Source organism: Nomascus leucogenys, chromosome 11 (genome assembly GCF_006542625.1).
Source record: "Nomascus leucogenys isolate Asia chromosome 11, Asia_NLE_v1, whole genome shotgun sequence".
Classification (NCBI taxonomy): domain Eukaryota; kingdom Metazoa; phylum Chordata; class Mammalia; order Primates; family Hylobatidae; genus Nomascus; species Nomascus leucogenys.
In genome coordinates this window covers 58,635,906-58,649,750 of record NC_044391.1, presented here as the reverse complement: position 1 = coordinate 58,649,750, position 13,845 = coordinate 58,635,906, and the positions used below count along the sequence as shown (strand labels likewise).

The following is a 13,845-nucleotide window of genomic DNA, read 5'->3' as shown; positions in this document are numbered from 1 at the left end:
TTCAGAGAAGTTAAGTGACAGCTTTAGGGACACACAGGTAGAGTGATTGAGTGAGATTTGAACACTAGTCTTCAGATTATGGAGCTACCTGCTCTGGGGTCTCCTTTAGAGGTTTAAAATGTTCCCTCATGGTCTCACCTTCCAAGATCAAGTGAGGCCAAAGAAAGTGTTGTGGTTTTTTTTTTTTTTTTTTTTTTGTCTTCTCTTTCCTCCAAAAAGTCATCAACAAAAGTGAGTTATATGAATTTAAGACAGGAGTGATCAGAGCGCTCCAGGGAGCTTGCAGGGTGGAAGAACTGCTGTCTGGGAGGGTCAGGAGTGTGTGTCCTGGGGAATGCAGAATACCAAACCTAGTAGACAGATGGACTCACCTGCTTCCTTCTTCCCGCTGGCTTGGTCTGGGATTTGGGGCAGGGAGCATCAGTAAGTAAACAGTAGGCTGGCGTGGTCGGATCTTATCTTATTATCTTATTCTCCTTATTCCCTCCTTCCCCGTCCACACCTTGGCGTGCCTCCTCTTGAGAAGGCAGAAGGGCTGTGTTTCTGTTCCTGTGTCTGCGACAGCTCCCTTTGTGCCTCTCCTTTTGTCGGGGGCTATTTCTTCTCTCGGGGGTGACTCTGTGTTTGCCTGTGTGGGGAAGGGGGTTCTGTGGTCTGTTCTTTGGGGAGGGGTCTGTGTACCTGTTCCTTTGGGGGAGTTTGTACATCTGTCTCCTGGTGGGGAGGAGGGTCTGTGTATCTGTCCGCTAGAGGAGATGTCTGCAAGTCTGTCTTCTGGGGCTTGGGGTTGGGGGAGGAAGGGCTTTCCTCCCTCGGACAGTCGTCCTCCGTTCAGCCGGGCCCCGCCCCGGGCTCCGCCCGCCTGCTCCAGCCGCGAGCAGGCTCCGGCGCCATGGAGACGAGCGCCCCTGGCGGCGGCTACGCGCTCTGCGGCTCTCCCGGCTGTGTCGGGGGCTTAGCTGCAGCAGCTCCCGCAGATGTTGAACCCTTCCCGCCTCCCTCCGGAGAAGACAAGGAACCCTCAGCTTCTGCCCTAAAGACTTAGCCCTCTTGTGTCAGATGCCCCCTCCCATAGAGCTGACCCCACATCATCTTTCCTTTTTGCCTCCCACACCGGGACGTGAGGCGTTGGAGCACAGCTTACAGGACTATGACCGACCATCCCCAGTGCAGGTGGCCTGGACGCTGGTGCCATTGGGTAGAGGTGGCCAGCTTACCTGGACCAAGAACCCTGTCCCTCTGAACTGCTCCCACCCCTTCTTTCCAGGGACTTCTCTGCAATAGAAAGTTGTGGAGTGGTCTGAGCTGCCAGATGTTTAAACCCGGATTCTCCAGGCCATTCCCAGAGCACAGACAAACCTGGCTGCGGTGGAGGGGTCAGGGCGAGAAGAGTACCAGGAAGCAACCTCCTCCCCTCCTGGTGTGAGGGTCTATGTGACTTAAGTGTATGGTGATTCGATATTATAGAACCAGAGTCTTTAGGATGGGAAGCCCGGAGTCCGTGGGGAAAGCGAGAGAAAGTGTTCATTCATGCAGAAGGGTCTAGCCTGGGGCCCATAGCTTCTGGGCAGCAGAGCTGAGAATTCTATTCTCCATCCATCCATTCACTCCACACATACTTACTGAATGGCCTCATAGTGCTTGGTGCAGGGGACAGGATGGTGAGGAAGACACTCTAGGATTCCTGGAGATGAGGTTCTGGGTAGGGAGGTGGGCCATAGACGAGGAAACCGAGCAGAAACAGAAAAGGGTGGGATGGGGATTGGGCCAGTGCCTTCTATCACCCTGATGGGGCATTTGAGGACAGGTGGCCCTTGCAGATGGGGGCTGGAGAGATAGGAACACAATTGGGTGGCCCAAGCCTGGGTTCTGGTTTAACACACAATTGGGCCACCCAGTTGTGTTAATATGATCTGGTGGCGGGCAGAGGAACAACACACTATGGTGGAGGAAATCGTGGGCTGTGAAATCAGACGGAGGCTCCAGCTCTGTCTCTACATCAGATCCAGGGTGTAAGTTGGTCTGAGTTTTTACAAGGCATTAGACTTTGGAGGTCGGAAGATAGATCAGTCTGGGGAGTGGGGTGGCTAAGATAAAGGCTGGATTTCTGGGTTCTTTCCCTGCCACACAGGCCCAAGAGAAGCTTCTGTACAGTGAGCCCACATTCCTTTCTATTGCATGAAATTACATCATCAATGCAACAATAGTTTCTGCTTTCTATGTCCCTGGGTGGGGCTAAAGTGTGTCATTGGCCAGAGGCTTGGGCTTTACTTTTTAAGGCACTCTAGTGCCAGAGTGTCTGCTGTGTTCTTCTGGGTGCCTGCCCAGAGGACAGGTATCCAAAAGGCCCTCTTCTTGTGTAAACAGAAAAGTCTCATGCAAGAGGAATGGGACTGAAACTTGGCTAGCAGGCTGCCACCCTCCTGAGGGGTAGGGGGCATGGCCCCACTGGGCTTATACATCAGCCCTGGTTGATAAATACTGACCTGCTAACACTCGCAAATGCAAATAAGCTGCCTGAAGAGTCTTTCAAGATTCTTTAGTCCAGCTCTGTGCTCCTTGCATTTTGCTAGGGGATAATGAGATTCTCTGCTATTCAAGGCCAATTTTCTCCAGCTCCTGCTATGATGATCATGTCAACAAGGGAACTTCGTGGGAATTGTAGGCAGGATCTAAGTTACATTCTGCAACCTGCGTCACTCAGGACTGGTTGCTCACATTTTCCCTTTTCAAATACTGAACCCGGACTTGCCTGATGTCAATCCAGAAGATCCCCAGGGCTTTGGGGTCAGATTTGAGTTTCTTCCTGGGCCAGGGCCCTGTGGGTCACAAGCAATGTTTGTGGTTTGGAGACTAATTCCCTGAGAGGCTCCCCTGGCCATGGGCCACGGGCCACATTCCAGGCTGGGGTGGGAGGAAACTGCCCAGTGCATTTATGGAGAGTCATTCCCCAGCCCATTTATAAGCTTTGTGAGTCGGGCTGGCTTCTGAAGGGAGGAGGGCTGTCCTCAGTTCAGTCATTGCTTCTCAGCAGAAGGGCACCATAAGGTGTGAGTCCTCTGTTGGCTCTCCATGCCTGCCTCACACTCCATTGTATTTAAACATGTCAGATGCTAACTTGGCTGTGGCCATGTCTCTATCTGAGCCCCTGGAGGGCAGTGAAGGTCTCATCCATCCCCAGGGTCTGCCACAGAGTAGATGTGATGGGGTTGAGGCTGCATGGTCCTGGTTGGTGTGTCCTGTCCTGAGATGTATTGGGCCCTGTTTTTGACCATTGGTATGTGGCATTCTGCATAACCCCTTGGAAGTCTCTCGTGGAGTCTAAATGCAGTCCTTCCTGCTGTGATTTCAGCTGCAAGAGATCAACCAGACCAGCCTGGAGTAAGGAAGGAAGGGCCTTGATCCTGTTCCCAGTTTTGTTCTTACCTTGACCAAATTCTTCACCTGTTTCTGGGCCTCAGTCCTGCCCTCCTCTAGATCTAAATTGTGAAGATTCATTTTTTTCTTCTTCTTTAATTTTAAATTCATTTTTGTAGTGATGAAGTCTTGCTCTATCACCCAGGCTAGAGTGCAGTGGCAGGATTATAGCTCACTGCAGCCTCAACCTCCTGGGCTGAAGTGATCCTCCTGCCTCAACCTCCTCAGTAGCTGGGACTACAGGCACTGCTAATTAAAAAAAAAGTTTTGTAGAGATGGGGTCTCACCATATTGCCCAGGCTGGTCTCAAACTCTTGGCCTCAAGCAATCCTCCTGCCTCAGCCTCCCAAAGTGCTGGGATTACAGGTGTGAGCCACTGTGCTTGGCTTTTTTTTCCCTTATTTTCTTCCCTACTTAGTCCCTCTGAGCCAAAGGTTAGCTGCAAAATAGAATAGTAACTATCAGAGGGTTGTTTGAGAAAAGATATTGCTGCATGTAAAGTGCTTAAAGCATAGGAAGTTATATAACTATTATTTCACTTACTGGAATTCTTTAGAAGATTTTTGAGCCCTCTGCAACAATTTTTTTTTTTTTTTTTTTTTTGAGACAGAGTCTCGCTCTGTCGCCCAGGCTGGAGTGCGGTGGCACGATCTTGGCTCACTGCAAGCTCCGCCTCCCAGGTTCACACCATTCTTCCGCCTCAGCCTCCCAAATAGCTGGGACTACAGTCGCCCGCCACCATGACAGGCTAATTTTGTTTTTGTATTTTTAGTAGAGACGAGATTTCACCGTGTTAGCCAGGATGGTCTCGATCTCCTGACCTCGTGATCTGCCCGCCTCAGCCTCCCAAAGTGCTGGGATTACAGGCATGAGCCACCACACCCGGCCAAGTTTTGAGCCCCTTTAAAGAAAGCTCTACAAAGTCCAAGGGTGGCTGAACTCCATCTGCCCCACCTGGAGTGAGAGTGACCGTAGGGCAGGAGGAATAAGTAGGCAAGCCTAGGGGTTAGAGCAAGGGATCCTTAGCCAGGGGGCACCTCCCTAGTATGACCCCCAGCAGCATCTGCCCATCACTACTCCCACTTTAGCCCCATTTCACATCGGTGACCCCTACCTCACCAGCTCATATGGGTCTACCCATGTACCCACACTGCACTCACATCCACACGTACCCACAAACCTCCCGTTTTCAGCACATAGATGCACACATGTCCACATGTATAATCACACATTTAGAAATCCTCGCCACCTCTCTCACACACACGTTTCCACACAGGTGCCTGGAAGGTGCATGTACCTGGATGCAATCATATTGCTTCACTCACAGTTACCTCTAGGCATTGAGCAATGCAGAATGAATATACAGACAACATGCGCATACACCGCACAGTTGCATGAAACCTGGACTCCCCATTTCCCTCTAGCCCCTAATCCTGTCCTACCTCTCCCAAAGAATAACAGAGTTGGCCAGGCGCGGTGGCTCACGCCTGTAATCCCAGCACTTTGGGAAGCTGAGGTGGGCGGATCACAAGGTCAGGAGTTTGAGACCAGCCTGGCCAATAAGGTGAAACTCCGTCACTACCAAAAATACAAAAATTAGCCCAGCGTGGTGGCGGGCACCTGTAGTCCCAGCTACTTGGGAGGCTGAGGCTGGAGAATTGCTTGAACTCGGAAGGTGGAGGTTGCAGTGAGCTGAGCCTGCACCACTGCACTCCAGCCTGGGCAACAGGGCGAAACTCTGTCAGACACAAACACACACACACACACACACACCCAAAAAAAAAAAAAAAAGAAGAATAGAGCTTTAAATTGGTAAGGGATGTTAGCAGCCACCTAATCCAAGCATTTTTTTTTTTTTTTTTTTTTTTTTGAGACAGAGTCTTGCTGTTGTTGCCCAGCCTGGAATGCAATGGCGCCATCTTGGCTCACTGCAACCTCTGCCTCCCAGGTTCAAGCAATTCTCCTGTCTCAGCCTCCCTAGTAGCTAGAATTACAGGCACGTACCACCACGCCTGGCTAATTTTTTGTATTTTCAGTAGAGATGGTGTTTCTTCCTATTGGTCAGGCTGGTCTCAAACTCCTGACCTCAGGTAATCTGCCCGCCTCGGCCTCCCAAAGTGCTGGGATTACAGGCGCGAGCCGCTGCACCCAGCCCCTAACATTGTATTTCATTAGCAGATACACTAAGGCCCAGAGAGGGGAGGTGACTTGCTAAAGGTCACACAATGAGATGTTCCATTTTCTTCGCCATTCTGCACCCGGGGCATTATTTGTTTGATTCCTTCCCACCTTGCTCATCTGTCTGAGCCTGTGCAGGAATGGGAACCTAGAGGGAGGTGAGGGTTGTGGGGCCGGAGTAGGAAGGAAGAGAGGGTCAGAGCTAGAGGGAGGGTGAGGGAGTGAAATATGGCAGGTCACTAAGGCCCAGCTAGGCTGAAGTTGGGAGAGGTGAGAAGTGCATCAGGACTGGAGTTGTAGTTGGCTTCTGAACTAGGGAGGGATGGAGCTGGTGCTTGAGCAGGTGGTGTTCAATTGGCCGCAGGGTGCACACAGGCCGGTGCTCACCGCCACATTCCCGTTGCACGGAGCGCTGCAGACACTGCCAGTCACTGGCCGGGAGCCTGACACGCAGAGGTCCCCACACACGACCCCGCCCCTGGAGCTGCTGACACTTGTGAACCCCAAAGGCTGAGTCAAAATTCTGAAGGGCAAGCCATCCTGCCTTCCTGACCACCGCCCCTGCCCAAGACCTGAGCTCTGGTATGAAAAGTCAGAAGCATCTTTAGTGGATAATTCTAGGTCCATCTAGTCCAAGAGCTGGGGTCTTTTGGATGTCTAACCCCAAATCCCTCCTGTTGTGATGCCAGCCCACTCTTTTATATTCAATCTCAGTGACACTCCTTTTTCCAAACTCTGCCCTCCATCACAGGGAGTTAGTAAATCTGTCCACACTGGACCCCAAATACTCCAGACTCAGGTCTGGACTCCTGACAGGGGCTGCTGCTGCTGCTGCTTCTTGTTTTGTTATTTTTTTGAAACCGGGTCTTGCTGTGTCACCCACGCTGGAGGCAGTGGTGCAAACATGGCTCACTGTGCAGCTTCAACCTCCTGGGCTCAAGCTGTCCTGCTTCAGCCACCTAAGTAGCTGGGACTATAGGTGCACACCACGTCGCCCAGCTAAATGTTTTTATATTTTATAGAGATAGAGTCTCACGTATTGTCCGGGCTGATCTCTAACTCTGGGGCTCAAGCAATCTTTTCACCTTGGCTTCTTAAAGTGTTGGGATTATAGGTGTGAGCCACTGCACCTGGCCTAGGGCCAGCTTCTGAGCCGTGTGATGTCACAGCACAGAGGGCTGGTTGGAATGATTGATCACAAATTCTGGAACTTTCCAGGATTGTGTCCTGCTCAGAATTCCATCGGGGTGGCTGAGAGACCTTGGTTTGATTCTAGCTTTTACAAGAGACTTTGTTCTTTTCAATCCGCTCACTTCTGGTCTCTTAATATTCTTAATCATTTCTAGTGCCCAGAAGGGTAGGGGTGGGGGACTCCCATTTCTGCTGTATTTTCTGGGCCTTGGACTGGAAGTTTAGAGATTCACTCTGGCTTAAAGATGTATGTTCAGGGAGTCACCTTGGTCCATAGTGGGGCTGAGCTGTCATCTTCCCCTTTCCCTACCTCGTCAGTGTCAAGTTAATACTTCCAGGCATGAAGGAGCTGAATGGCCCTGGTAACCACGGAGATTTCTCTCTGTACTTGCAATCTCTGATCACAGATGTAAATGTAATAAGAGGTTGGCCATAAGAGGCCCTGATCCCTAGAGGGACTTCTACTTTACATTCTGCAAACGAATAACACTAATGATAAAAAATAGAGTGATAATTTTGTGGCATGCACCATCTAAGCCTTTTACATATATGAAATCCTTTAACTCATCAACTTATGAGGTGGTTGCCCTTTCTGTTATCCTCATTTTCGAGGTGTGGAAACAGGCACAGAGAGGGTAAATACATTGCCCAACCCACTCACCTAGGAAGGACCAGGGCCCAGCTTGGGGCCCAGGCAGTCTGGCTGGAGTCCGTGTCCCCCCTCTATGCCACATCATCTTGCTATGTGCTGTTTTCTGTCTTTGAGGAAAATGTATCAGCTGTGGCAGGTCTCCAAAACTCCAGAGTGACGCCATTAAAAAAAAAAAGAAAGCTAACATCAAAGGCTTTTTGAAACTTTAAATCATATTCATGTATTCACCCCTTAAAGAATTCCAATAAGTTACTCAGGCATGAGTCTTCCCTCCCAAAGCAGTGGGTGATGTTGTCTCAAGCTTTGAGTGATTGGTGAATCTGATTTTCATGATCCATCAGTTTACAGATATGCATGAGATGTTTTCTGGGAGACAGCTGCAGTTTAGAGAAATGAGCACTAGCGACACACACAGGGCTTAAACGCCAGATGAACCACCCAACTAAGTGGGGGACCCTGCCCCAATTATTGAGTGCCTCTGAGTTCTGGCTTCTTCATCTGCAAGGTGTATCATTAGGGTTCTGTGGATAAAGTTACATCAAATAGGGGCCTAGCACAACCCTTGGCTAAATCTGAACCTTCTGTGAGGCGAGGGATAGAAAACTGTACTGGAGACCCTTGGCTTGGCCTTTTGCTGCTCCATGTGACTTCGGGGACCCTTCCTAACCCTGAACCTTAAGGAGGGTAATAGAGACACAGACAAGACCCAGGTTGGCTACATTAATTTATTGAAACACAGATCAAGAGCAGAGGAGGAAGGGGAGAGGCAGGAAGGCAGTGGCCATGGGCAAGGTTCTGGTCCTGGCCCTTCCTGCTCCTGAGGCCTCTTCCTATGGGTGCCAGGGGACTTCTTTCTAGGGTAGCCTTTCCCATTGTGGGGTGGCAGAGCCCAGAAGTGGGGGATCACACAGAGAAATGCGAGGCCAGGAGTGGGAGGGGTCTTTCAAAGTGCAGGAGAAGTAGCTGAGCACTTGCTCCAGGCTCCTGGACTGAATGGGCCAAGCAAGGCAGGGCAGGAAAGATGCCTGGGGCCTGAGACTTGAGTTGGGGTGCCTAACATTTCCGGCAGCTGCTGCCGCAAGACCCCACACCCAAGGAGCTGATACCACAGGAGCCCACGCCGCAGGAACCCCCTCCGCAGGTGGTGTTCAATTGGCCGCAGGGTGCACACAGGCCCGTGCTCACCGCCACGTTCCCGTTGCACGGAGCGCTGCAGACACTGCCAGTCACTGGCCGGGAGCCTGACACGCAGAGGTCCCCACACACGACCCCGCCCCTGGAGCTGCTGACACCTGTGAACCCCGAAGGCTGAGTCAAAATTCTGAAGGGCAAGCCATCCTGCCTTCCTGACCACCGCCCCTGCTCAAGACCTGAGCTCTGGTATGAAAAGTCAGAAGCATCTTTAGTGGATAATTCTAGGTCCATCTAGTCCAAGAGCTGGGGTCTTTTGGATGTCTAACCCCAAATCCCTCCTGTTGTGATGCCAGCCCACTCTTTTATATTCAATCTCAGTGACACTCCTTTTTCCAAACTCTGCCCTCCATCACAGGGAGTTAGTAAATCTGTCCACACTGGACCCCAAATACTCACAGACATTCACAGCCCCAACGCCTTCACATAGCCTGAGGGCAAAAGAGAAAAAGGCAACATTAGTGACTGCCCCAGAGTGGCTGAAAAAGCTCCCCAGTTCATAGGGTAGGGTCCACAACTGGTCAATTAAGAACAGAGTCTGAGGGAACAGCTTGCCTCAGACAAACTCACACACCAGCCCTCCCCACACCGGAAGTGAATAATAATAATTTTGTTTTCCCCCAGAGCCCTGGCCATTGCTCAGCCAAGGGCAAGGGTAGGCTTGTGCCAGGGATGGGGAAGGGTGGTTCTGGGCCACGCTTGGTTGGACCCACCTCTGCTCCTCGCCCTCCAGCAGGCGCCTGTAGGTGGCGATCTCGATGTCCAGGCCCAGCTTGGAGTTCATCACCTCCTGGTACTCCCTGATCAGGCAGGCCATGTCCTGCTTGGCCTTCTGCAGGGCGCCCTCCAGCTCGGCCAGCTTGCAGCGGGCATCACTGAGGGCCGCCTCACCCTGCTGCTCAGACTGCGCTACCGCCGCCTCCAGCTTGGAGTTCTGAAGAGAACAGAAAGAACAAGGTAGATTAGAGTCCTTAGGTCTCTCTGATGCTCATCCAAATGAGACCACACTCCCCACCAAGCTGGGAGCACCCCAGAACAGCGCCTCTTGCCTTTATCGCCTGGGCCTCATTGAGAGACCACGACCAGGGACTCTACATGGACAAACGGGCTGGAGAATGAATGCTGAGATCCAGGTAGGGCACACATAGGCTGTGTGACAATGGTTAGGCCCTCAGTCTCTCTGACCTTGGGCACAGATGCGCCATACCTGGCACTTGGCATTCTCCACCTCGGCCGTCAGCCTCTGGATCATGCGATTCAGCTCGTTGATCTCCTCCTTGGTGCGGCGCAGGGTCTCCCCGTGCCTGATCACCGTGGCCTTCATCTCCTCACACTGGGGGAAGTAGAGATGCTCGTGAGGCTCAGGGTGGGGACTCCCATCCATTCAGGGCACGACGGATGATTTGCAGGTTGTACGGTGCTCAGCCTGTGCAACCACACGTGGCAGTCCTGCCCTACCACCCCAACCTCAGATTGGCAGCCATCTCTTCTCATCCCTAGTGCATCCCCAGAAAAGGAAGCCTATTTAATAGATAATCTCAAATCCCTCCCACTGCCATGTCTAGCAGGCAGGCGTCCTGTGCCACTCACCTTGCTGCGGTACCAGGACTCGGCCTCGGCCCGGCTGCGGGTGACAATGTCGTCATACTGTGCCTTAATCTCGGCGACGATGCAGTCCATGTTCAGGTCCCGGCTGTTGTCCAGCTTGACAACCACGGAGGTGTCTGAGATGTGGGATTGGAGAACGCGGATCTCCTGCAGGAGGTGAGGGCAGTGACTTTAGTTGAGAAGACAGCCCCACCCACCATGTCCTGACTCCCTCTCCTCAGGCTTTCTCTGGTCCCCAGCCCTGCCCCCTCACACAGCCTCAGGGACTGCAACCTCTACCCACATTCTGTCCAACACTCCCACCCCCATCTCTCCTCTCTGCTGGCTTCCAGATCTCTGCCTGGCCCCTGAGCCCGCACCTCCTCGTACAGCTGCCTCAGGAAGTCGATCTCCTGGATCAGGGCCTCCACGTTGGCCTCCAGGTCTGATTTGCGGAGGTAGGCGCAGTCCACATCCTGGAAAGGTGGGGAGTGTTGGAGCTCAAGGACCCTGGTGATCCAGCCTCTAGATTCCTCTCTCTTCCCACCCATTCCATGAAGCCTGGGGAAAGGAGTCCCGAGTGTCTCATTCCCATGTCCTCTCCTTCCCTTCTGGCTCTTCCCGGGGTGACCTGGCATCCTCTGCCCCTCTGAAGACAAACCCTGTTTGTCTTGGGCACGGCTCACCAGCCTTTAACTGCTCCTTACCTTCTTATCTCTCTTTTCTCCCCTTTCCTGCTCCAGAAAGCCTGCCCAGACTGACCCCCCAGCTCTCACACCCTGACCCTTTCCTGTCCCCCAGCAGTGCTCCAAGAGCCGAAGGGCTACTCCTGGTTCTTCTCCATCCTCCCTTAGACCCTGGGATTGTGTCTCTGCCTCAAGGTCAGACTCCCCAGAATGCTAGACAGACTGCACTGTCTCTCAGCAGAGACATTGAGTCTGCTATGTCTCCAGGGAACTCAATCACAAACCACAACCTCTGGAACACAGCAGGACACACAGAGGACAGTGCAGCCATCCCCTCACCCAGGGCAGGTGTTGGTGGATATTCCCGGGTCATTGCCCATTGACAAGGCCCTGGATGCTCCATACAAAGGCCTGCATCTGGGCAGTCCTAGCCTGCTGCGGAAAGGTCATTGCACCCCACACTGAGGTTGAGACCCCCTGTATGTCCCCAGGAAGAGCCTGTCATTCTGAGATCCCACAGATCTGTGCTTCTCAATCCTGTGTCACTTGCCTTTTTCAGAGCCACAAACTCATTCTCAGCTGTTGCTCTCAGAGAAACCTCCTCCTCATACCTGACACAGAGCAGAGGGCAGAGAGGAGAGGTCAGGGCAGGGCAGGTCTCTGCAGAGCCCCCATCACATCACACTTCATCACAGCGATAGGGGCAGTACTAGAAACACCTCCACACAGCCCTGGCCTGGCAGCCTAGCTGAGCCCTTTCTGATTGGATGTGGGATGTGTCTGGGATTCTCTCTCCACTTTGAACTATGGAGGGAGAGGGCTCATCTGGGACCTCCCGGTCCTGTTCCCAAAGGGGCTCTGAGGTCCCCCAGGAGGCAAATAGGACTCAGCCCCCAGCCCCATCCTGGGAGTAAACAGCATGGCCTCCCAGGGACTGTAGCCCCAGCCTCCCTTCACTGGTATCAATCCCAGCTCAGGTATGGGGCCTCCTGGACCCGCAGACCCTCAGGACTTAGAACCCAAGGCAGTGGGACACCCAGAGCCCAAGACCTGTCACTCGTGAGAGACCCTGGGCTCACATCTGACACGTGCTACACATCTGAAAGGGCAGGTATAGGGGCTGAGTGTTAGGAGAGAAAGCCTCGACCCTGCAGAGGCTTCCTCCCCACCGAGCGCAGGGGAGAGCTGCTGGGTGATGTGGCTCAAGGAAGAGAAGGCTGAGGTGGGACAGAGACAGGTCATGGGAGTCACAGCCCTCCTCTTACACAGGTATCTGGGCAAAGATTCCACAAAGGAAAAGACCCCGCCACCCTCGGTCAATCTAATGGTCATGGCCACTCACCCTACCTGGGAGTTCTTATTGTCTAATCCAGTGTACTTAACCTAAACCCCATTCTTGTGCCCAGCGTCCCTCCTGCCCACACTCACTTCTTCTTGTAGCCCTCCAGCACCTCCTGCACATGGTTAAGCTCTGAGGCCAGCCTCCCGCTGTCAGCCTCCACGCACTCAGCCTCCCGCCGCAGAGTCTCGATGTAGCCCTCAAACAGGGGCTCCAGGTTGCTCTGGCAGCACTCGCGGTTCTGGTAGAACTGCAGCTTTGTCTCCAGCAGTTTGTTCTGCTGCTCCAGGAAGCGCACCTGCCATTCGGGGTGAGGAGGGGCAGATGGTTTCTGGTGCCCCAAAGCCAGCTCTGGGGGCTTGTGAGGGAGGTGCTTTAATGGGAACCCCCAAATCTGGAGCTTGTCTGAGATTGAGTAGAGGTGGGCAGTGGGAGACAGACAATTTCTGGATTTCCTGGTCATGATCTGTGTCTAGATTTCCCACTCAGGAGTGGAGCAAGGGCTGGGTGGTGTCAGTGCCTGCTCCCTGGGAGTTGAGTGACCCCCCCCCCGCCCCAAGCAGATGAACACAAGTGGAGGCTCAGCCCCTCACTATGAAACTAGGTGATCAGCAACCCTCACAGGCAGAGTACTCAGGTTCAGATCACAGATGGGATTTCTGGGGATGGTGCCAGGAAGAGGGTGTCACAGGCCATCTGGAAGGGAGCTCAGCTGTCCCAGCCCTTCTCCTATGTCATCTGGAAGTCAGTGCGCCCTACTCTGTCACCCTGGGGCTGCCCAAACCCCTCTGAGTTCAGCAGCAGCGGTCACATGCCTCCCACCCCCAAATCCCTGATTTCTAGCTTGTGCCCCAGAGCAGCCTGGCCACACTTTTCCTTCACAAGCTCCCTCTATCTGAACTGCCATCTGAGTCTGCATCTTGAGCGCCTCTGTGTGTCTGTGTGTGCGTGTGTCCGTCTGTCTGTCTGTGTGTCTGTGTGCCACTCCCATCAGACTGGGATCTCAGGCAGGCAGAGGTCTTTGTGCCTCTGACTCCATCCTCAGTGCCCAGCCCTGGCTGTGTAGGTGGTGGGGGTTCAGGAAGGGTGTGATCCAGGACACCCACCTTGTCGATGAAGGCCGCGAACCTGCTGTTGAGGGACTTGATCTGCTCCTTCTCCTCCTGCTTCACACACTGCGCGTTGGGGTCGATCTCCAGGTTGAGGGGCGTGAGGAGGCTCTCGTTGACCGACACGGTGGTGATGCATGGGGGGCTGGGCCCGCACACGCCCCCGGAGCGGTAGCCGAAGCTGCGTCCGCAGGAGCCGGCCCGGAAGCCCCCGCATACGCTGTGGCTGCCGAAGCCTCCGGTGAGGCCACGGTAGCAGGAGACGCCACGGTAGGGGGCGGCGGTGATGCAGCAGCGGCCGGGCCGGGGCCCGCAGGCCGAGATGCAGCTGAAGGCGCGGCCACCAAATCCTGATCCGCAGGTCATGATGCTCCTGGACGTTTGGGTTGCAGAGGACAGGATAGGGGACCTGGAGTCCTGATGGAAACTCCAATGTGCTCCTCAGGGCACCACAGCCCTATTTATGTGCAGATTCTGAAGGGGCTTGGCTGTGAA

The 13,845-nt window shown here is 53.5% G+C and overlaps 2 protein-coding genes across 2 annotated transcripts in view; one reads left to right on the top strand and one right to left on the bottom strand.

The window, feature by feature from the left end:
- LOC100602869 (keratin, type II cuticular Hb6) overlaps window positions 1–13,845 on the top strand; it is a 61,312-nt gene that overhangs the window by 29,890 nt on the left and 17,577 nt on the right. The gene's annotated exons all lie outside the window — the stretch shown is intronic.
- On the bottom strand, window positions 8,150–13,779 carry LOC100603673 (keratin, type II cuticular Hb1). Its single transcript, XM_003252108.4, has 9 exons — window positions 13,348–13,779; window positions 12,331–12,539; window positions 11,453–11,513; window positions 10,597–10,692; window positions 10,220–10,384; window positions 9,837–9,962; window positions 9,343–9,563; window positions 9,029–9,060; window positions 8,150–8,730 (listed from the first exon to the last, which is right to left on the bottom strand). Exons 1-9 carry the CDS (start codon window positions 13,714–13,716, stop codon window positions 8,492–8,494), a joined length of 1,518 nt encoding a protein of 505 aa, XP_003252156.1. The 5' UTR covers window positions 13,717–13,779; the 3' UTR covers window positions 8,150–8,491.

Excerpts from the sequence above, each read along its gene's own strand:
- LOC100603673 (XM_003252108.4), bottom strand. The coding sequence starts at position 13,716 with ATGACCTGCGGATCAGGATTTGGTGGCCGCGCCTTCAGCTGCATCTCG. Across the intron at positions 10,693-11,452 it reads AGTTTGTGGCTCTGAAAAAG|GATGTGGACTGCGCCTACCT; the intron begins GCAAGTGACACA and ends CCACCTTTCCAG. Across the intron at positions 10,385-10,596 it reads TGAGGCAGCTGTACGAGGAG|GAGATCCGCGTTCTCCAATC; the intron begins GTGCGGGCTCAG and ends CACCTCCTGCAG.